This window comes from Halyomorpha halys, unplaced genomic scaffold (assembly GCF_000696795.3).
Source record: "Halyomorpha halys isolate HHAL.00 unplaced genomic scaffold, Hhal_1.1 Scaffold212.1, whole genome shotgun sequence".
Classification (NCBI taxonomy): domain Eukaryota; kingdom Metazoa; phylum Arthropoda; class Insecta; order Hemiptera; family Pentatomidae; genus Halyomorpha; species Halyomorpha halys.
The window spans coordinates 1,673,414-1,696,535 of NW_027107855.1; the positions used below are offsets into that span (position 1 = coordinate 1,673,414).

A 23,122-nucleotide genomic window follows, 5' to 3' on the forward strand; every position below is an offset into this window, starting at 1 on the left:
ACTAAGGCTCATTCACAAAGGAGCTATGCTATGAACAAATCAATTTCACAAATAATTCTTTTTAATTCTTCAAGCGAGTTAACTACTTCTGAGGGTTAGCCTCTAAAACATACAAAAGGTTAGATGACAGTTTACCTACTTACTGGAAAACATCCCTTGGCGTTGAGAAGGTAAAAGAGATTCAGCAAAACAGAAATAGTGCAATTAAATAAAATCAATAAAAACCTTGGTTTTTGGGATGGTTTGGGAAAAAAATAAAATTAAATTAAAACTGAAACAAGGCTTAGTGGTTAAATTAAATGTAAAGCACACATGCGACATGATGCAGTAAAATAAAAACAAATGAAAAATAATTAAACAGGATGACTGGTTAGAGGTAAGTGATAACAAGGAAGGATATTAAAGAAAGGGAGCGCGGAAAAAAAAAAATATCCGCACTTTATTTCCATATTCAAAAATAAAAATAAAAAATGGGAAAAAAACTCTTTGCAAATTGCCGTCCGCATTCGCCCCATACACATGGAACGGAAAAATGTCACATTTGGTTATTCGGTTAAAGTAGTATAAAGAGAGGCGGAGAGCTGAAGCGAGGTCAAAAACATCACCCAAAACACACCATCCTCCCTCTTTCTCTCTCTTTCTTTTATCTCCTCCTGTAAAAGGATGAGAAAAAAAAACACACAAAAAGAGAGCCATAATAGTTTTAAAAAATGGTTAGTTCAGTCACCTTCAAAAAAATTCAAAAAATCACAAAATATTTCCAGACATTTGGGGTAATATTACCCACTCAAAAAATCATTCCAAAATCAAAAATCATCAACAGGCATTAAAAAAATTCATGTGATTGTGTGTGGGGCAAAAAAAAAATGCGCAGTAGAATACAAAATACAAAAACATTCCTGCGCAATTTTTTTTCTCACTTCTTCAGGGTTTAGGTAATTGTAATTTGAAGAAGGAATGAATAAAGAAAAACAGTGCATTGAGTGCTCCTGGCAAAGAATGTGATTAATAATAAATTAATAATCAATAAGGTGCCGTACAAACAAAACTCATTTTCATAAGAAAGAAAGGGGCATCTGACCATTTAGGTCACGCCTACCCCTTGAGCAACATAAATTAATGTGCTCTCTAAATAATTTATTTAAAAAAAAAGCCAGAAGAAATATGAAAAGTATATTTTTATCATTTATATTTACAGGTGCAAAAACTTAAGACGAGTACATCAACAACTCTAAATAGTCAAATCCATATGAGAAAATCAATAGGGAACTAATAAACTAAGCCAATAATTCAAGGAAGAAAACAATTTCTTTTTCCATAAATGTATTGAATCAATAAATGATTTTCAAACAAAAAATGCAGTTCATATAATCCTGCAATTCAGTAAGGCACTGATGCGTGCTACATTTACAAAGAAGAGTTAGTTAGTTTTAAAAAAACAAAAAACAACAAATTAATAATAAAAATCAACTAAGGAAACAAAAATAAATTCCTTGATTTATATTTTTCCAGTTAAAAATAGATAATTTTTACAAGATTTCAAGAGTTGTTGAAGTAATTTATGTGTAAAACAAGTGGTATATGACTGAGATAATGAATCAGAAAATAAAATTATATTTATTTTTTTTAGATTAATATTTCAGGAATAAATAATGAAAAGGATGAAGGAAAGGGAACTAAGAAGAAAACTTACGTCAAGAGGCTTCTTCAGCACGATCCAACCTGATTCAGGTTGAATTTCAAAATATTCAAGGTCATTGGGATTAGAAGGTGCGCTTAGGGTATAAACAATGGCACCATTATTGTCTGCATCTTCATCAGACGCTGACACACGAAGGATGTTAGTGCCGATGCTGGCATCTTGTTTGACATTTTCAACATATTTCTGAAAAAAAAATTAAGTATTTATCTGAATATTTCTTTCATTAGTGGAATTCACTTCCTCAGCTACTTGTGGCAAAGGAATGGTAATCAGACAAAAAAGTTCTTAAACAAGTCATTTAATTTTTGTTTCAAATGTTGTTGTTGTAACTGATAAAATTTTACGTACTTGATTTTTATTTTATTCTTAAACATGAGTCACAACTTGCTTTTTTTTATTATTAAGCTCAAATCACTTACAACAGAATTTCTTCAGGATTTAAAAAAATTGAAATACATATTTAAAAAAAGAAATAAACAAAATAATAAACTGTATAATAGGAAGTCACAAGTAGTTGTTGAAGCAGGTATCTACTGATAAAGTATTTTGAATAACTGTAGTTTGTAAATGAACTTTCTCAGTTACAAATTTAAATTTACAAGAAACAAGTTTAAGTAATAAGGACAACATTCAATAGCTTTTTTGATTATGAAATCCTAGGAAGAAATTAACTATCTAAGGCAGATTTTATTATTTTTCTAAATGATACGATTTTCTTCATAGCCTAGCAAGAATATTTTGTAAAAAGGCAATGGTTCATTCATGGTAATTGAGGAATATGTTGGTAAATTATGTAGATTTTAAATTAATTATCAACCTGTCTGTCAAAAAGTGGTGGATTATCGTTAACATCTGTTATTTCAACTGTAAAAGAACAGACTCCTTCTAAAGATGGATCTCCTTGATCTGTGGCTTTAACTGTTACAGAAACAAACTTCCCATCATCACCTTCTCTGTCAAAAACCTATGGTAAAAATGCAAAAAATAAAGTTAAAAATCAATTTAAAGAAAACTGAGACTTGATTATTAAACAAAACCCATTCTGAATAAATTAAAAAAAAATTACTAACCTTGTTAGTAGTAACTTCTCCAGTTTCCTCATCAACAGTGAATTTTGTTCCTTTTTGATTCGGTTGTTGTACAATGGAATATTTCACTTGACCATTCACACCTTTATCTTCATCTGTGGCGTGTACCTGAATGCATAATTAAAATTATTTAAAAATGAATGAATGTGAAATAACATAAAATTTTATCAAAAGTGTTCATACTTTAATAACAGGACTTCCATTAGGAGCTCCTTCTTCAACTTGTGGAGCATACGTGCCACATTCCTTAAAAACAGGTTTATTGTCATTGACATCAGTAATAAAGACAACAACAACTGCAGTAGATGTGTGAACAGTTTGAGCCCCATTAACACAGCAGGAACCATCATCCATAGCAGTAACGTTCAACTCGTATTTGTCCCGATCTAATGAGATTGCCTTTCCATGGAGCCGAATCACACCAGTGATTTCTTCTATCACGAACTGGCCAGAGGAAGTTGTACCACCAACAAATCCAAACCTTACAGAAAAAGATAGAAATATGTAATTAAGTATTTGAGTAACAAGTGTACAAATGAATGCTAACAAATATTTTCTTTAATTATGATGACGGTGAAACTCACTTTTTAGGTTTGACTAATTGCGATCAAAAGTTAGATAAAAAAATCCCCTAAATTAAAGGATACAAGATAAAATAATTGTCATATTATTATTACTTTCTGCAAACACTTAAAAAAGAACATATTCAAATACCATGTCAAAAAAACAAGATTCACTAAAATAAACAACATGAGTATTTTCATTCAAAAAAGTCAAAAGATAAAGTATGTAGAAGATAAGATTACATCATGATTTAAATTCAATTAAACATAATTTGAATTTCTTCATATCCTTAATTTCGTTAGAAAACATTAATTTTAGTAAAAAAAGATAGGTAACCCCAAAAGTAAGGTCTTCCAGACTTGACTTTGTGGTAGGTTTCCAATGACTACCAACTGTTTCCTAAGATGAAAGAATAATTGGTCACAAGGAAATTTAAGGTTCGAAGATAAGGCGAAATATGAGATTCAACACTATCTTGAGGACAAAATGAAGAACTGGTATGAGATCTTCAAAAATACATTGTAATTATGTAGAAAATAACACAATATTCAATCTTAAAAATTAAACAAATAGTATAGATAATAAACAGAATTTTGTATTTATTAAAAAATTGGAGAACTTGCTTCAGGAATTACTCTCATATCTATTAATAATACTGGTGCCTGGAAGAATCTACATAATCTCTTCAATAAATTTGATGTTAATACTGAGATTATGTAACAAAATAAAAAAAAAATACAGAAGGGATGAAAAAAACAGACTGCTATTGGAATAAATATTTTTTCAAACCAAAATAAATGACAATTCTTAAAAACTGAACATACTTTAGAAGCTGCCCCATGTAAAATAAAAAGAAGGTTCATCCGTAAAAACTTAAGTAATAAGCTCTCAAATATATATTTTTAAATTCTCCTTCCTTAAAACAAAACACTTTTTTTATAAAATCAACTTGAAAACATACATTTTATACACTTTCCTAAGATATTCATTATAAATTTAATGTAAATTCTGCTTACCTCACATTGTCACCATCTTTATCAGATGCTACCACTGTCGTTACTAGTGTATTTGGACCAGCATTTTCATCTACATTCGGAGTATATACTTGCTGAGAAAATTTTGGCTCTTCATCATTTTTATTTTTTGTATATATCCTTACAGTTGCTGTACCTGTTTTAGCTGGTTCACCTGAAATATCAGATATATGATTTATCAGTGATTAGATTGATAGTGAAAAACCCTGAATCAGTCCCCACAGACATTAATAATAACATAAATTGCGGCTTAATTCTTTCTTCACTAATTTGGAGTATATGGGTTATCTCCATCATCATGTTCTATGTGATATATCGCATTGTTATGTACAGAAAGTAATATTCAATGGAAGGTTTCAGGGTAGCAGAGAATGGTCAAAACTTAGCAATTTGAGATGGTTGTAGATAAAAAGACAATACTGCAGAGATCAGTATTTTCAAAATGCAAAGAAATACTGCATTAATGAGGATAAGGAGCAAACAATAATTAAGCTTAACAAAACCTTCATTTCATGATTAAAAATACTTCTAACTCACAACAATTATATAAAGTAACTACAATATAAAATTTAAACAGTTTTTTTTTTTAAATTTTTCAAAAGTTGGGTCCAGTGGAAAACTGTCCCTTTAATTTTCAGCAATTCAGTCCTGTGAATAGTCAATTTTTAGTTATGAAACATCTATTAGTAAAGCTCTTTTTCTGGAAATAGTTCGAGTCTTAAGTTTTAAGTTCGTAGCGTTGTTCAATTTTTCAATTTAATCCTCTCTATGTTTATAAAATCATGTTTACTTGGTCAATAATGTTTACATATTCTGAAAAAGAATTTAGTAAAGGTGCTTTTATGCATCAGTTTCAACTGAGATTCCTTATCTTTAAGTGGTATTTTGCTAGTTCAAAATGGAAGAGAAAAAAATTCATTTTTGTCATTTAATGACTTTTTATTTCTGAAAAGTAAAATCCACTGCACAGACGGTTAACAAAATTTGCAGTGAGTATGGTGATGATGCCTTAGGAGAAAGCACCATCTGTAAGTGGTTTTCTCGGTTCAGAACCGGTAATTTTCACTTGGAAGACACAAAGCACTTAAGATTGTCCTTCAACTGTTGACGATGTCGAAATTCAAGCATTGGTCATAGACAACCCTCACTCTATGAAACAGGATATAGCAGAAACGCTCAACATATCTCATGCAAGTGTTAAAGATCCATTTTTAAAGAGGTTAATAAGTGGGGATGAAAAGTGGGTCCTGTACAATAATATTTTGGGGAAAAAGTCCCGGGGAAAACTAAGTGGCCCACTGTTAACGACTCCAAAAGTAGGAGTACATCGAAAAAAGGTTATGCTATGCATTTGGTGGGATTGGAAAGGTGTTCTTTATTTTGAACTCCTCCCGCCCAACCAGCCCATTAATTCTGCAGTATACTCTGCCAACAATTAAGCCAGCTGTTGAGCAAAAGTGTCAAGGATTGGCTAATCGCAAAGGCATAGTTTTACATCACGATAATGCCCGTCTTCAAGTGTCTTTGCAGACCCGGCAGAAATGATTAGAGTTTGGCTGGAATGTGATCCCCTACCCATCCAGTTCACCAGACTTTGCCCCAATAGATTTTTTACTTATTTCGGGCCCATCAAAACTCTCTAAGCAGGAAACACTTCACTTGGCTTGAGAACTGCAAAACGTACATAGAGGAGTTCATGGCACAAAAATTTGAGAAGTTCTCAGGGGATGGAATTGAAAAATTAACTGAAAGATGGCAACATGTAATAGATCAAAATCGGTCAAGTATAATTGATTAAAAATATTTGCAAGAATCTGTTTTTATTGAAATCACCAGTTAAAAAACACTATGAAGTTATTTTACAACCCAATATCTACAATATAAAAAAATAAAGATAGAACGACAGAATTATCCTTACCCGATTTTGAATTTCTGTGTTCATTAAGTTCCAAGAACACGAAGCACACCCATTTGTTTTAAATGTTACATTGTATCAACAATCAATAGTTCCAGAGCAAAAGGGAGAGAAATTATTATCATTGGGCTCAAAAATATATTAATCTGCTTGTAATAAATAAATATTTTCAAATCGAGATAATGTAGTCTTTCTTGGGAGGATACAGAAAAAGCCTGAGGTATTATTGTGAGCACACTATATGCTTATGCCCTTTTTGTGAAGTAATGTGATTAATTTTCTATAATTCGTGAGAGAAATAAAATCAAGTATTGAAGAGCGAATCATGGGAAATGTTAAGCTTAGATCTTTTTCAGGTCCAATGATGCCTGCTGGTTTGAGATACAATACAACAAAATGAAAGTGACCATGTTATTTAATTTAACAATATCAATAAATTAAAGCTTCTTCTTCTTCTTCTCTCTATCGATGATAAAAACATAAGCAGATTCCAATACTTATATAGGTTGAAAGCGACAACATTAATTTAACAAATATTGTATATTTAAGAAATAATTTACCTTTATCTTTGGCAGTAACAATAAATTCATAGTATGCATTATTATTATCAGCATCAAGTTGTTTGTTATTGTTTACGATGCCATTTGAATCAACAGCAAAATGGTCATCTGAAACCTGGTATTCAATTTCAGCATTGGCACCAGAGTCAGCATCAGTTGCTTTTACTTTAAGGATAGATGTGCCGAGAGGAATATCTTCATCTACGTTGTGAGCTTGATAGTCGGGGAGTTCAAATTTGGGTGAATTATCATTAACATCAGTAACACGAATGGTGAGCTGAAGAAGAAAAAAATCTTTATAATAAAAATATAAATTAAAAATTTCAGTGAATATCAGTATTGATGCAATAAACTAATTAGGCAGTTAATTAACTAATTATGCAGAACAACTAACTAATTTTATCAATACTCATACTGAGGGCATCATTATAATCATCAATAATAATTATTATAAAAAATATATTATAATAAAATAAAACTAAACAGTAGAAGCTGAAAAAAAGAAAGATGTCCAAAGAAATGTTTCTTATTTTAACTCTTTCAACTATCAATATTATGAATTCATAAGAAATAAAATGTGCATCAAGTATAAATACATTAAATTTACTAATTTAGTTCAACAGATATAACAAATATAGATAATACTTACATCTACAGATGTGGAAAAACCGCCTGAGTCTTCTGTAGCAGTAACAGCCAAAGAATAAACGTGAGGTTGTCTTAAGTCTTCAAAGTCCAATTCTTTCGCTAGCTTAACAATACCAGATGTTGGACCAATATTAAAAGTTCCAGCACCTTGTCCTTGTGCTTTTAAAGTGTATCGGATTTCACGATCAGCAAAAGATTTAGCTTTCACTGAAATTATACTGGAAGAAAAAAGAATACTAAGTTTGACATTATTGCCGCCTATAAGAGGCAGTAAAGACTATAGTAAATACTATAGCAATTAATTAACCAAATTAACCAAAAACCAATGCTAATAAAAAATACAAATATTATGTTATATAAGATCTTTGTAGTAGGAATGTATTTAATCAAAATAAAATTTATATAATATCTAAATTGGATCAATGCCATGAATGATTATAAATTTTTAATATTTTTTTTTTTAGCTTTAGCGATAATCATTTGCATGTTCTGAAATATACTTGATTTATAATTTAAACCGATGCTACTACATGCAGTTGGAATCTAAAATACTGAACTTTCATACTTCCCAAATTCCTATATACCAATTTTTTTTTAAAAGAAATTCATTTTTCCCAATCGAAGAATAAGAAAAATTACTACATAATTATTTTCAAGTATATTATTGGCATGTGGGTTGGGTTATATCAATATCACTACATAACAAATAAAATATAAAGGGACACAGGATGGAAAATGATTAAAAATAATGAAAAAAAAAGGATGATGGATAAATAAAGGAATAAGGTATTGTGGGAAATATTATAGAGGACAGAAATCAAACATGAGAATTTTTTTATCAGGTTGTGTTTCTGTTTCATTAGATCCATCAGCAAGTTTCTAAACAAATACTATAATTATTTTTTCATGTTTGTTTAAAGTACAATTATTTTGTAGTGAATAAACTACAATACATTAATAAAAAGTTATGTTGTTACCCTTATCTTTAAAATAACTGCAGCACATTGGGACTCCATGCTAATAAAAATTTAAATATAAAAAAAAGTGTATTTCAATAAAATACAAATATTAATAAACCAACAAAATGAAATATTTGCATAAAAATAATGCTTGAAATATACTTGCATATATCGCTGCTTTGCTTGAATAATGGCACATCTAACAAAAATAAACAAAATTTATTTTGTATTTGACATATTCTATAGATCGTACAGTAGACTGTGGTTACTTTTTTACCACTATAATAGAGACACCACAGTAGAAAAAGAAACTCCTGACTACAGAGATATTTGAAACACGTCCATAAAAAAAAAAAAAAAATTCAAAGTGCCACTATTCAAACAAAGCAGTTTGATATATACATCTAGAACATCTTAATGATTAAGTTTAGTAAAATTGTAAATTTTGTTATTTGTTCAGCAATAATTATGTTTATAATTTTTTTATGAACATTTCTTATAAATTTATTTACTATAGTATTTAATGTGTAAATATTTTTTATCAATGTATCGTTTTCTATTTTTTAACACAATTGTTATTCTTAAGAAACATAGTCCTTGAATAAGATGTTTTCTATTCTAGTATTAATTTTATTGAGTACAAAATATTTTTATTTTAATTTGTATTTAATTATCTAATTTAATTTCACTTTTAATGTCCCTATAACAATAAAAGGACTTTTTCTTAGATATGTAATTATTCATAGATGTATGTATTATTTTTTTAATAATAAAAGGAAGATAAGAGAAAACAGAATGCATTTTAATTATCACCTATCATTTACTTCTTCTTCTTCTTCTTTTTTTTTTTTTTCAAGTTTTAACTAAACCTGAATAAAACCACAAATATTTTTAGTTTAATTTATTTCACATTGGATGAAAACACCATAAAGTCTGAGAATAAATGCCTTCTCTGATTAATTCAGAATGCTTTCAAAGGGATTCCCCCTTGACAGAGATTCATTCAGCCTTGTGAATAGCTAATTAAAAAAGGAATTGAAAAGTTTGTTATAAATTCCTATTGACGGCTGCCAAGCATTCTTAATTACAGCAACCTAGAGTGAGAATCGATTGGTATTGGAGTGCAAAAAGGAATGTCAAAATCACTTTCTTATAAACTCAAAATTTGGCAATTATATATAATTACAAAAATATTGCTCTAGTAAGTCAAAAGTGAAACAACTTTACCTACGACACCACACTTACTGAAGTAAATGGTAAGGGGGGAGGGATAGCCCTAAGATATGAAGAGTGATAAAAGTGCAGTATGAGTAAGTGATATAGTGCAATTGTGTCACTCTTACTAACTTAAAACCATTCTCTATACTTAATTAACAAGTTTCAAACGATGAATCCCTGATAATAATGAATATAATTTCACTCATTTTAGTTTTTGCAAATCAATAGATCTAATACAGATGTCTCTTAATTCATCTTATAGAAGACATTAAGTGACCGATTTTTAACATTATCATAACATTATTTATGTACTTGGTACAGTAAAGTGATAATTCATTAAAAGGTTTTGTGTAATTACACATAAAATACGATTTTCTAAAAAAAAAAAAAACCTGAGGTTTCAAAAAACAGGTAACAAAATGAATAGACTAGTAGAGACAATAAGCAATGATGATTGCGGGAGGAGAGGGGGCGGGGTGGGAACATACTAAGTATTAATTATATATATATATATATATATATATATATAATATTATTGGATAGGTACAGCTGGACCACGATATTCACAAGTTCAGCAAAAGGTCTGTTCTAGTTCATCATCTTCAAATTTGAATTTGAAATTGAAATGAAGTGTTTACGAATTGGATCGGGATGAGTTTATGTACCTATAGTTTGTTTTGGAAGGCTTAGGTGGTTTGGTTTAGGATTAAGAGTTACGTTTGTTTTCCTTCAAACTACAATAGCATTAATAGTGTGAATTCAATCGTAACTGATTTATTTCTCATGATGGTAGGGGACGTGAAAATCAATTATAGTGCCTAGGTGAGAGGATAGATAATTTGAAATAACTATCCTCATCTAATGTGACTACAAATATTTCTTGTTATTCAATCAATTTTAAAAAACAGTTTGTACCTCATTTTAAACAATGATTTGAGAAAATTTACTGCAGCAAGAATGGAATATCAGGGGCGGGGTGGAGGAGTATGTAAGTTTTTACCCTTTATGTAAAAACTTACATAAGGTAAAATTTAATATAAAATTGGTGAATGACACATTCTTCCTTGTTTAAATATAAAAATTTATTTCACATATGAAGTTTCGGGATTTTCCCTATCTTCAGGTTGCTAGAAAACCTATTTAATCATTGACAATAATATGTTTCAATATTAGCATGTAATGACAAATTAAGGAGTCAATTATACATTATATAAAATAGTTAATCAGGTAAATAGTTTAATGAATAATGTGATATAGTAATAATGTTGTAAGCATATGTTTAAATTTTGTTGAATTTGGTTTTCTAACAACCTGAAGATGGGGGATAACCCCGAAACGTCGTATGTGAAATAAATTGCTATATTTAAACAAGGAAGAATGTGTGTGAGCAATTTCATAATAGTAATAGAAATACTTCCAGTAGAAGATCATTAATTTAAGAATTAAAATTTAATTTTTACACCCAACAAAAATGAATGCGATGTAACATAGTTCTGGACTAAGGCACGTGATGAGGTAACGTCAGCCAGCTTTTCGGAATATGGAATATACGATTTCAGTCTTTGACCGACATACAAGTATAATATCGGTGAGCCGAAGAAAAAGACGGACCTTACAAACAGAGAACAATGAAGCGCAGGATATAGTGGAAGGGGTAATTAAGACGGATGAGGTAGAGGTGGACCGCATGCGGCAATTAGCCACTATTGTCTGTCTTCTTTGTGTCGGCTCCTGTGTCGCTACTTGAGTGTAGCACTGCCAGCAGGAACGGTTTTTAAAACCTTGGTATGGACTTAGTCACTACATGAATACCCCATAAAAGACTATAACAAGAAAGCAATATTATTTTTATGTGGGTTCCTTCCTATCGTGACTTTGTAAAAAATATAAGTAATGACTATGAAGTTAAAAGCTACACACGACGGGACAAAACCTTATCAGACCCGCAAGGGAAGAAAATAGAGATGAAGTGCGTCAAAATTATATATATAAAAAAAGATAGATCTAATGAGTGAACCTAGGCCAGTCGTAAATCTGGAAATGAAGAAGCTAATCATAGCAACTAATGTTAGCCTAACCATTCAGTGCCTACTGCCACATACAGGTGACTAGAGATGGGACATCGATAAAAAAACATCAATGTTTTAAAACAATTTTGGGTAATGTATTGTAAGCAACGATATTTTAAAAATATCGATGTTTTTTGTAGTCGATGACGGATTCTTTGTTTAAAAAATCACTTCTGACAGGCTGTAGAATGCGTGATCGTAAGAACAGACCTGATGTTTCTGAAATTGTTGTTCAAAAACATCGATGTATTTTGGGCAATGTATTGTATGCAACGATATTTTAATATTGAACATTGATATTTCTAAACATCGAATTCTTTTTGTCAATTTACTTTCTTTTTTGCAAAAATCACTTCCGACTGGCGGGAGTATACGTAGTCGTTGGAACAGACCTTATGTTACTGAAAAGGTTGTTACTCAAAACATCGATGTATTTTTGGCAAAGATTTGTATGTAATTATCTTTTAATATTGAGCATCGATGTTTTTCTAGTCGTAATTTATCTTTACTACGTCGTTAGCGTGATGGCTGGAGGTCCTTTTTTATCCCATCACATTGTTGATAGGATATTGTTTATACTGTAAATTTTTAGTTTTCATTTAGTTACTTTTGAAAAAAAAAAATAATAAAAAATTGGGACAAACGTAAAACATCGGCTTAAAAACATCGATGTTTTGGGTAAAACATCGATGTTTTCGAAACATCGACATCGATGTCGCATCCCTACAGGTGACACAACTTTGAGAATATAAAAGTAATTTAATTTACAAAAAAAATCTGGCTTCGGAAATAATGTAATCCTATACCCTATTTCTCTAAAGAGATAGTATGTTATTGTTATACCCTTAAACATGTTAGTGATATATCTAAACAAAATTACGAAACTTGGATAGTAGTTGGGTGCCTTCCACATCTGAACAAAATCCGATTATGAAACGACATCTCGTAAACAGAAGAAGGAGGAAGGAAGAATATATAAGAAATACAATAGAAGAAATAGAAGTATAGTATAGAGTTATTTCCGTAGTCAGGTTTTTTTCTTTAATTAGATTATTTTTTATTTTAATGTTTTTAGTTTTTCATGTATTTGCATTTTTTATTTTAAACGATTGCTATTGACTAGAATTCAAATAAATGTGCATCGGGTATCGATACTCAAGTTGTGTCTGAATGTCTCCGATAATACTTGGGGGCGGGAGGGGGGCTGGCATAAGCCTAATCTTACTCTCCTTCAAAGTAAAAGTGAAGCCAAAAAGGCCACAACCACGGAAGGAAGGTTTACATTAACATTAGTAGGAATGTCCACTATTCTAAACTGAAACAGAAGGCGAGCAGTGATTGGGTCGTATTCTTCCCCGACTCCTCTACCACGCCCCTGAAAGGCATTTAAGGCCCGTCTTTTTTACTTCAATATTACCCCTCTATTAAAATACTTTCTCCAAGATAATACCTACCAATTCAAAAGTGTAAACATTGTGTAGTTAGGTTGCGTTTGAAAATCTTACTAGTCTATTTCGCTATTGTTCTGTTTGTAATTTGATTTATGTTTGAAGAATTATAAAAAATTACAAAGTAAATGAGATAAAGTAATGTTATTACATTAATAAAGTAACTGAATTAGACATATTACATGAAATACAATTCAAGTAGTTCCTAAAGTCTTAAAATAAAGTTTAAGAAATTGATTTAAAATTGGAGCCGTTATAACTTGTTGGAGAAGGGGGACTCAGTAATTGCACAAGGCATAAAATATTTAAGGGTGACACAGCTTTCAACCATGGTTTTTCTCTAGGTGGAATTCCATTCCGTTATCTTCTAGCGATCGCGACATGATCATGTCGTCAAAACTAGGCCCTCAAACCCTCGAGGAAAACCCAATTTTTTATTTATTTGAAAAATATCTGCGAATTCAAAATAATCATAAAGTGGTTCTGGATGATAGCGAGGCCAGTAGTAATGATCAATCACCCCTCCCTGCTAGATAAAACCCGTATGCCTGCTGAGGCAAATAAACATAGAGCAGGGAGCGCAAACTGATTTCTGTACCATAGGATCCTAATTACCATCTGGATACTGGAATTAGACTGGAGATGCAAGACAAAAAATCTAAAGCTTGACAGTTACTCATAATAATTTGTGTTCATTAATATATCTGCGTGAAAAGAGTTAAGTTTACAAACATAGAAACAAAAAGGATTGAAAAAACTTTGGGCTATCGTATAGCCCGTTTTTTTTTCTTTTTATCAAGTGCCTTATACAGTAGTAAAGGACTTACAGAGTGCAAGCAACCTAATCCCAGACTGTACAAAAGCTCAAATTGCATAGTTCCGTACTAACATTTTTGGAATTATTCTTTTGCGCGACAAAAGCAAATATTCTGTTTATACTTTTTAAAATGTTTTTCAATGTTATAAATAAAATAGGAACACATTATAATAAATATATTCAATTTAATTATTTATTTTTTTGTTTTGGAATCAACAGCTCTATGACTTAGACTTTTAACATTTATTAGAACATCAGCAGCTATTGATGCTCAATCTAAAGTAGGTGTTTTCATCTATTAATGATATTTGTAATATTGTTTCAGAAATAAATTATAATAACGTAACGTACCATTGAAAAAAAAAATCGTAAAAACTTTGGTGAAAGTGTAAAGTACTTGTATATGCATAATCATTTCAACTCTCAATAAAGTAAGTTAGCAAGTTAGCATCGCGTGACGGAGGGAAACCTAGGGTTGGCACGACCTAATCAATCATGTATGGAAATCACTGAATTTTCCTCAACTTGAGAAATAAATAATTTACTTACTCTGAGTCTTTCTTCTGGTTTTCTGGTATTTCGGCTTCGTAGATCGGCATGTAGAACTGAGGAGCCCTCTTACCGCCGACGATGGACAACCGTTCTTCAGGCGTGGATTGGTATCTCCGTTCGTCAACTCTACCATTCTGGTCCTCAGCTTTCACGTAAAGGACGTACTCCATGTCCAGCTGGAAGGGGTCGGTTCCTCTGGTACGGACGACACCCGATCTCTCGTCCACTTCAAACCTACCACCAGCTGAACAAACAATGTTATTAGAATCATATAAGAGGACATTGACCTTTTAAGTATCTGGTTGTAACAGATGAAATCAAAGATTTTAAGGATTATATTAATAGAGTGTTATTATTATTAATTATTTAACAATTAGTAAATTAATAATATAAGCATGTACCTTTCTTTTCGACTAATGATTATTCATACTCAGATAGGCTATACAAAGCTGTACAGTATGCTTATTTTTTTGCAGTACCCACTAAATTAGTCAGCAAACAATTACGTGTTTTCAAAACTTTTTTTTTTTAAATGTGGATTATTTGATATTGTATAGACAATAAAAGAATTTGTAGGAAGATAGTCCGGGTGGCGGTCAATAACCAACTATTTATTGTTAACCAACGTTTCGCCAATATTGATACATCCTTAAATTATTATTTCTTTTATTTATTTTGAATAAAAATTACTTATTTTCTTTGTATATTTATTTTAATGTTCTGTCAACTCTTACAATGTTGTATCTTGTTTTTATTAAGCCCTGATAGTAAAAGAGCCCAAGAGGAGAAAAAAGGCAGTTATTTCACCCCAATTTTCGATTACTTTAATGAAAACTATGTATAATTCCTAGTCAAAATTGATGATTAAATAATCATCTTAATCAAAATTAAATAATTACTAGTCTTCCAAGTATACATAGGGGGAATACAAATGGCGGCTGTTTCAAAAAGTTAAAAATAATTAATGTTTCATTCGGAGCTCTATATCGTAAAAACTACCAACAAGAATAGAAAATCTAAGAGAACGTTATTTAAAGTAGAGTAAATTTGCTAAAGTGTAAGCCCTAATAGAGCTATTAATGTCCAATAGTTCTCGAGATATAGTTTTTTAAAAAGCAACATTTTCATAAAAATTTTGTACAGAACGTGCTGGAAGATCAGAAGTTAGTAAACATATTTTGAAAAATCTATACCTTTAAAAAAGATTGACGTACAGATGTCTATTAGCATTCAAATTAAAGCTAGTTTAATGGGCTATACATTAGTTTAAGACATTATTCTACATAGGAGTAGCAGTTTTCATGATATTTGCTAAAATAAATTGATTTATGGTTGTTCGGACAAATTTTCATTTGCCAAATTTTTATTCATATGCGAATATCATAAAAATTACTACCCCTACGAAGATAAGTGTAATGAACTACTTTATAGTAAAAGTAATTTCCTTTATTTTGAGTGCTGACAGACATATGTGCGTCTAATGGATCTAGAGATATATTTTTTCAAAAATCAAACATTTTATATGAACAACTAGAAATTAACATTTTGTGAATTTATTTTGTCAAATAGCATAGAAAATACTACTATTCCTACAAAGATAAACGTTATAAATTATTGTATAGTAAATTTAACTAGCTCTAATTTGATTGGCGGCAGACATCAATACTATGCTTTCTGGAATAAAGTTTTTCATAAATCAAACTTAATGTCCAAACAACTATAAATCAATTTATTTTAGCAAATATCATGAAAAATACTATTCCTACTAAGGTAAAGGTCAGAAACTAATTTATAGCCCTTTAAACTAGCTCTAATTTGAATGCTAATGTACATTTGTACGTCAAATGGTTATTGAGAAATAGATTTTTCAAAATAAATTCACTAACTAATTTTTATGAAAATGTTGCTTTTTAAAAAGCTATATCTCGAGAACTATTGAACGTTAATAGTTCACATACAATACAATACAACAAGTCACATAGTTCGAGAGATATAGACTTCTCAAAATAAATTAATTAACTATTAATCTTTTTAAGAAATATATATTAATTTCGAAAACTATTGGATGTAAATAGCTTTATTAGGGCTAATATTACAGAAAATTTACTCTTCTTAAATAATGTTCTTTTAGATTTTCTTCTGTTGTTGGTAGTTTTTAATATATAGAGCTCCGAATGAAAATGAATGTTTTTTTAAGGTTTTGAAACAACCGCCATTTTTTATTCCCCCTACATATACTTGGCAGACTCATCAGTTTTAACTAGTAATCATACATAGTTTTCATTAATGTAATAAAAAATTGGAGTGAAATAAGTGCCTTTTTCTCTTCCCGGCTCTTGTACTATAACGAAGCTCTACAAAGTGGGGCGAAATGTAGGTTAACAATAAATAGATTTTTTCTACTATTTTGGTACCTTCATTGACCGCCACCTAGACTATCTTCCTACAATCTACTTTTTTGGTCAACTACCTTCTTCCAAAATACAAGAATATGGTCGGTGGTCAATATGGTGTTGTCAATAAAGAAAAATAACATTAAATTCAAGATTATAATAATTCAAACTAAATAAGTTAATAATTAATAGAATTAAAAAATAATGAAAGATAGAAGACAATGAATATTATAGTACCGATGGAGTGAAAATAAAAGTGACAAAATATGGAAAATATTTAAAAAAAAAAAAAAAAAAACGTGTAAAAAAATAAAAGTAGAAACAAAGAAAACAAATATAATCTTTGGGCAAGATAGGATGAGAAAAGAAATAAATAGTTATAGTTGGAAGAAGAATTTAGTTTGTGAGGACCACTATATATGTTTTGTTTTTTTTTTTACTAAAATTTCATATGGCTCTCAAATTTAGTATTTTTATCAGTCATGTCACGGTAATCTTAAAACATAAGCTCTTAGCCACATAACTACAAGCCATCCACATGATACTTGATAGCGTCAAGCGCGTGTCTGTCTAGTCATGAAACACTTCTCTCATAAACAGAGGGTCGTTAGGTCGTTAGATCGTACAGTCGTTCCAAATTATTAAGTAAAATATTTTGGGGCCTAATTTTTAGTGATAGTTTTTAATGACCACCCTAACCCACATATTGCTTTAAGATATTTGGTCATTACACGGGGCACCTATCAAAATGTCCGTTTAAAATTAGAATAAGAAATTTTGTACGATTTTAATACTCCTCCTTACTATATATTTCATGTATAGGGAGGTGAAAGTAATAATCGTATAGTCGATAACAATAACTTATTGTTTATCTAAATAATCGTTGATAATGCAATGAACCCAACTCTCAACCCGTGTTGAATGTCGCTGATTGTGGATTAGGTACAATAGTAAATGGTTCCCAACTAAGTCCTCCATCAATTTCATTTTCACAATCGAAGAGCTGTCAGTGGCAGGAGCACTTATTACTGTCGGAATCCATAAATCCAACAGATTAATGCGTCAACTTGATTAATACGCAACTTCAAAGCTCAGGTTTTGTTATCATTTCCTTAAGCGTCAATATATCATGCGTTTAAAAATTAAATTTTTAACTTTGTTTGAACAATCTTATAGTCCTATCATACTTCACAGTGTATGTATCTAGTTTTATTAGTCTCGGATTAAGTCCTGTAACGAGGGACAAAACGTTGGTGTTCAATAAATAGTTTTTCCAAGATTTTAATAAGAAACAATTTTTGAAAAAATCTTAAAAATTAATTTTAAAAATATACTTTTTAAATATTGAAATGTTATATTTCAAATTATATTAAATTTTAATCAAACAAAGTGAAAAAACTAGTTTGTTTAATAATTGATTAATTATTAATATGAGACATATGCATGAAATATAAATAGAGAATGGTGGGAGGGGGAGGGAGGGAGGGAGAGAGGGGGGAGAGAGAGAGAGAGAGAGAGAGAGTGAGAGAGAGAGAGAGAGAGTGAGAGAGAGTGAGTGTGTGTGTGTGTGTGTGAGAGAGAGAGAGAGAGAGAGATTCATGTAATTTATTATTTTTACATTTAATCTGTTTTGTTGTTTTATTTTTTGCTTTTTTTTTAAATTTTGCTCAAGTAGGGTTTTTAAAAAAAAATAACGTATTAAAATTTAAGAAAAAAAGCAATTTTTTTTAACGAATAGGTATACAATTTCAAACCAAAAAATAATCAATAATGAAGGTGGAGGAGATTAAATAATATATTAAGATAATATTCACTAATTATTTTTGTTTGTTTTAATGTAATTTCATAAAGAACAAAATAAAACAATTGCAAATGTTTAATTTCACTTCACGGTATTGTTTATTGAATAATGTTAATCTAAAAAATCGGGTAATATTCTTATACATTCTATATATCTCAAGTGAGAGAATTTCTAGAAAGGTATCAGGAATAGGAAAAACGGTTCCCGGGAACTTACAATCGTACACAGTAAAGAGCTGGATATGAATATGAGTTGATGTGTGAGTCAACATACTCAGAACACTAAACTACTAATTTAACTTCTCAACTGCTTATTATCTTAATTGGAACAAATGCGAAAAAAAAGTAGGCTTTTTTGAATGCTGAAGGCTATTTCATAAGGGAGATGTTTTACATTAATTATATAATTTTACTTTCACGAACTAACTCCTAACGACAAGCACCTCAAATTGCAGAGTAGAAATATTAGCAAATAATTGGAGCATGACAATCTATCATTAATTAGCATTTAAATAAGTTTAAGAAAAGAATAAAATAAAAAAGTTGAAAATAACTTGAGATGTTTTCTTAAAAACATTTATGATTTTTGAAAAATATGGGATAGGAAAAAAACCATTCTCAATTAATCAGTCATATAAATTATTGACTGTTGTTTCAATAAATGTTTGTTTTTACAAAAAAAAAAAAATAAGTTGTGTGCCCGGAGCAGATTCAACCTGGAAAATCCTTCAAACGATAGAGTATTATTTTTCTAACCCAATGGTTTCCAATTCATAGAGGTTTGGGGAGCAACAAGGCAGAAATTGAACCACATGTGGGCCACCCCCACTTCATTTCAAATCTCCGAAAATAGGGTGGCTTAAAAGTGCAGTCACAGGCACTCTTATAATAAAACACCAGGAAAGGGGAGTGATAACAGTTCTATCAATAATAACACAAAATTGGTGTTGCCGAACAACCCCTGCTGCGTATCTCAAGGCTCTCCTGTTCAGGCAGTCCTGGTCCGCGGACCTACGTTTGGGAACCTTTACTGATGTATGAAGAATCCATAAGAAATATGGAGCAGATTATACGAAGATAATTTTTTCCTTATAATTTAAGAGAAAAATAAACTTACCTGCTATTTACAATTTTACGTAACTATGATCTTCAAATTTTTTTAAATTAAAAATGTTTTATGATAGATTATTATATTATACATTTTTTTTTTGTTTGAGAGGGTAACTTCGATTAAAACGCAAGTATTTTCTGATCCTTATCTCTCCTTGTTTCTTTTTGTCCGACGTTTATTCCCTAAGGCCATTCACTTTACAGATAGCACTTTATTTCTACTAGAATAACTTACAATCGATTGGTCTAAGTAATTAATTTTTTTTCTTCCTATTGCAAGCAGATTGGCCAAGTTAATTATCTTCAAACCCAAATGTAATTATCGATTAATATCACACAGTTTCTTTTAATAATTTTCTAAAATTAGTTTCTACTTATAAATCTTTACATACTTATTGCGTCAATTTTCAACAATTTTCCTAATACATAATACACACCGTTACACTATTATTAACCAAAAAATTTTAATAACTTAAATATATAATACTTAATTGTAAGAAATGTTAGTAGAAATACAGTGTAATGTGTTTAGTAATAAAATAATAGGAAAATTTTAGGTTCCTCTTTCATGATGGCCTGAGGGCCGAAAAGTCGGAGAAAAAAAACAAAGTTGAGAAATAAGGATCAAAAACTATTTGAGTTTCAATTAAAAATATAATTCTTAATAAGCATTTAGAAGTGAATGTTACTCTTTATTTTTAGAGGAGAAATTCTAAATATTTACTAAAAAAACAAAACAAAGAATATCCATTATGGTTATATAAAAATAATAGATGCATGTATGCCAAAGGGGGTTATATAAGGATTTTAAATCAATCCAATCAGACCGAGTAAACCATTAAACCACGGTATTTTTTGTAGTTTATTGTGAAGAGTAAAAAAATTAAATTTAATATTAAAAAATCAACTGTAGTAGATTAAATAGCGTATTTCGTAAATTGATTTAAATAGCATGTTGTGGATAATGTTTTCAAATTGTAATGTATAAAAAAATAAAACTGTTTTATTCTCCTTCTAATAAACCTCATGTTTATTATTTTTTCAAACACTGAGGACTTTATCTGTACTCTTATGTCGGGTCCTAACGACTCAGATCAACCTGCTCGCTACATTACCGATAAAAAAAAAACATAAAAACGTTTTAGAAGATTTGAAGAACGAAAGATCACAACAGATCGAGGGCGGTAAAAACTACCGCACATTTTTTTTAAAATAATAAATTATTTCAACTTAGGAAACCCTACATGAATAGAGTACATTAAGTAAAATCTTAAGAAATTAAAAAAAAAAATTTTTGGTCTTTTTAGTAGTTGATAAAATAAAAGTGAAAAGCTAGATTATTGCCCTGGCAATTAATTAACACATAATCATTTAACACATTCCAAAGGCCTTTTACAATTCTATAAATATTTATTTGTTTTTACCATCGTGCCTAATTTTAATAAACAAGTTATATTTTATTGAAAGAGAACTCTCCGAAAAAATGAGTGTTTTAAACTTAGTTTAATAATCTAACTGGGTATAAAAGGATCCTGTGTATTTAGCAATGCAACTATTTAGCCTTGCTAAATACACAACTTAGGAAACCCTACATGAATAGAGTACATTAAGTAAAATCTTAAGAAATTAAAAAAAAAAAATTTTGGTCTTTTTAGTAGTTGATAAAATAAAAGTGAAAAGCTAGATTATTGCCCTGGCAATTAATTAACACATAATCATTTAACACATTCCAAAGGCCTTTTACAATTCTATAAATATTTATTTGTTTTTACGATCGTGCCTAATTTTAATTAACACGTTATATTTTATTGAAAGAGAACTCTCCGAAAAAATGAGTGTTTTAAACTTAGTTTAATAGTCTAACTTTTAACTGGGTATAAAAGTATGCTGTGTATTTATCAAGGCGAAATAGTTGGACAGCACAACATTTTGAATGAAGTTTTCTCTCACTCTAATCCAAATGAACACATCAAATATTGAATTAAGCCCATTACACTCGGTTCTAGGACTGTTATATTGTAGGTGACCAGGGCAGTTCGAGACCCGTGACCCTTCGCAGGGAAATTGGAGAGGATGGGACTGGATGAAATACGACCCAGAGGAGCATTAAAATCAATATGGCAACCTAATCATTGGAAATATAGCCGCTTTAAATGGTAGAGCCATCTCCAATTGAATATTTACCCGTAGGAAATCCACAGAGAATCTCTACAGCGGCGAAAATCCGGTGTTTAAATAAGGAAAAGGCCAGATCCTTAGCTTTCGTTTTAATGATCCCTTTTAAGGAAATTATGCTACAGAATGATCGGAAAATGGCGAGAACTGAAACATTTTTACTTAATTAAAACACTTGATTAAGGAAACTTCTAGAAACTAGAAGAAATTAATTTTGAATTTGGTTAGAAGCTTAAGAATGTTTTCCTTTTCCCAATATAATAACATTTAAATGTGAACTAAAAGTACAAACAAAAAATTAATAAAGGAAGCCATAAAATGCCGAATAAAGTTTAAAAAATGTTGAAGCAATAGCTCGCTCGGTATTCTCAATAATAAAGTAAAGAATAGTAATCAATCATTATACGTTTGTTTTATTTAATCAAATTTATATATTAAAGGAATATCCTGCATGGGGTCTGGAGGTGAGTAGGAAAAAACAGAGTACAAGGTATTTACGAAAAGTAGGATAAAGTAAGGGAATACGTTACCCCTTTGTTACGTTTTTCCATGCTTCCTTAACTTCGATTTAATCAAAGTGACAATTTATTATAGATATATTTTCAAAATGACATTATAATAATTGTTTTAGTAATTATACTAAATATTAATAAACAAATGTTAAATCTACTTTCTGCAGACATAAATTGAGAAAATAACCATAAGATTTAGTGCAATGTTTAATGAATAATCCAATTCAACATTCAAAACATTCAGGTAAAAAAACTAATATTTTCAGGTAAACTTTATTGGAAAAATTATAAGTTGACCGTATGTAATTAAGATGGGCCAAGAAAGCTACATAGAATTTCGGGAAAATATATTTATTAGTAACCAATAATTCCCACCACTTTGAAGAACTTCATTATGAATAATTGAAAAGAAGATGCAAATGTTTTCATCTTCTTTTCATTCAGACCAGATGAAGCCCAGCTAATTAAGCTGAAACACTGCTGTATAATAAATATTTTTTTCTCTATTTTAAGTACCTTTTTTTTAGTGTCATCTTGCTTAAGTATAATATATTATTA

At 30.1% G+C, this 23,122-nt stretch overlaps 1 protein-coding gene across 14 annotated transcripts in view; it reads right to left on the bottom strand.

Annotated features, from left to right (window-relative positions):
• Positions 1–23,122, bottom strand: part of CadN (Cadherin-N) — a gene marked incomplete at its 5' end in the record, with an annotated part of 700,644 nt that overhangs the window by 676,989 nt on the left and 533 nt on the right. For 8 of the 14 annotated variants that reach the window (XM_067046228.1, XM_067046224.1, XM_067046230.1 and 5 more), the window contains 8 exon segments: positions 1,694–1,885; positions 2,520–2,666; positions 2,773–2,898; positions 2,974–3,271; positions 4,371–4,542; positions 6,864–7,140; positions 7,513–7,729; positions 14,572–14,818. In XM_067046228.1, coding sequence (XP_066902329.1) covers positions 1,694–1,885; positions 2,520–2,666; positions 2,773–2,898; positions 2,974–3,271; positions 4,371–4,542; positions 6,864–7,140; positions 7,513–7,729; positions 14,572–14,818 — 1,676 coding nt within the window. 14 annotated transcript variants of the gene reach the window in all.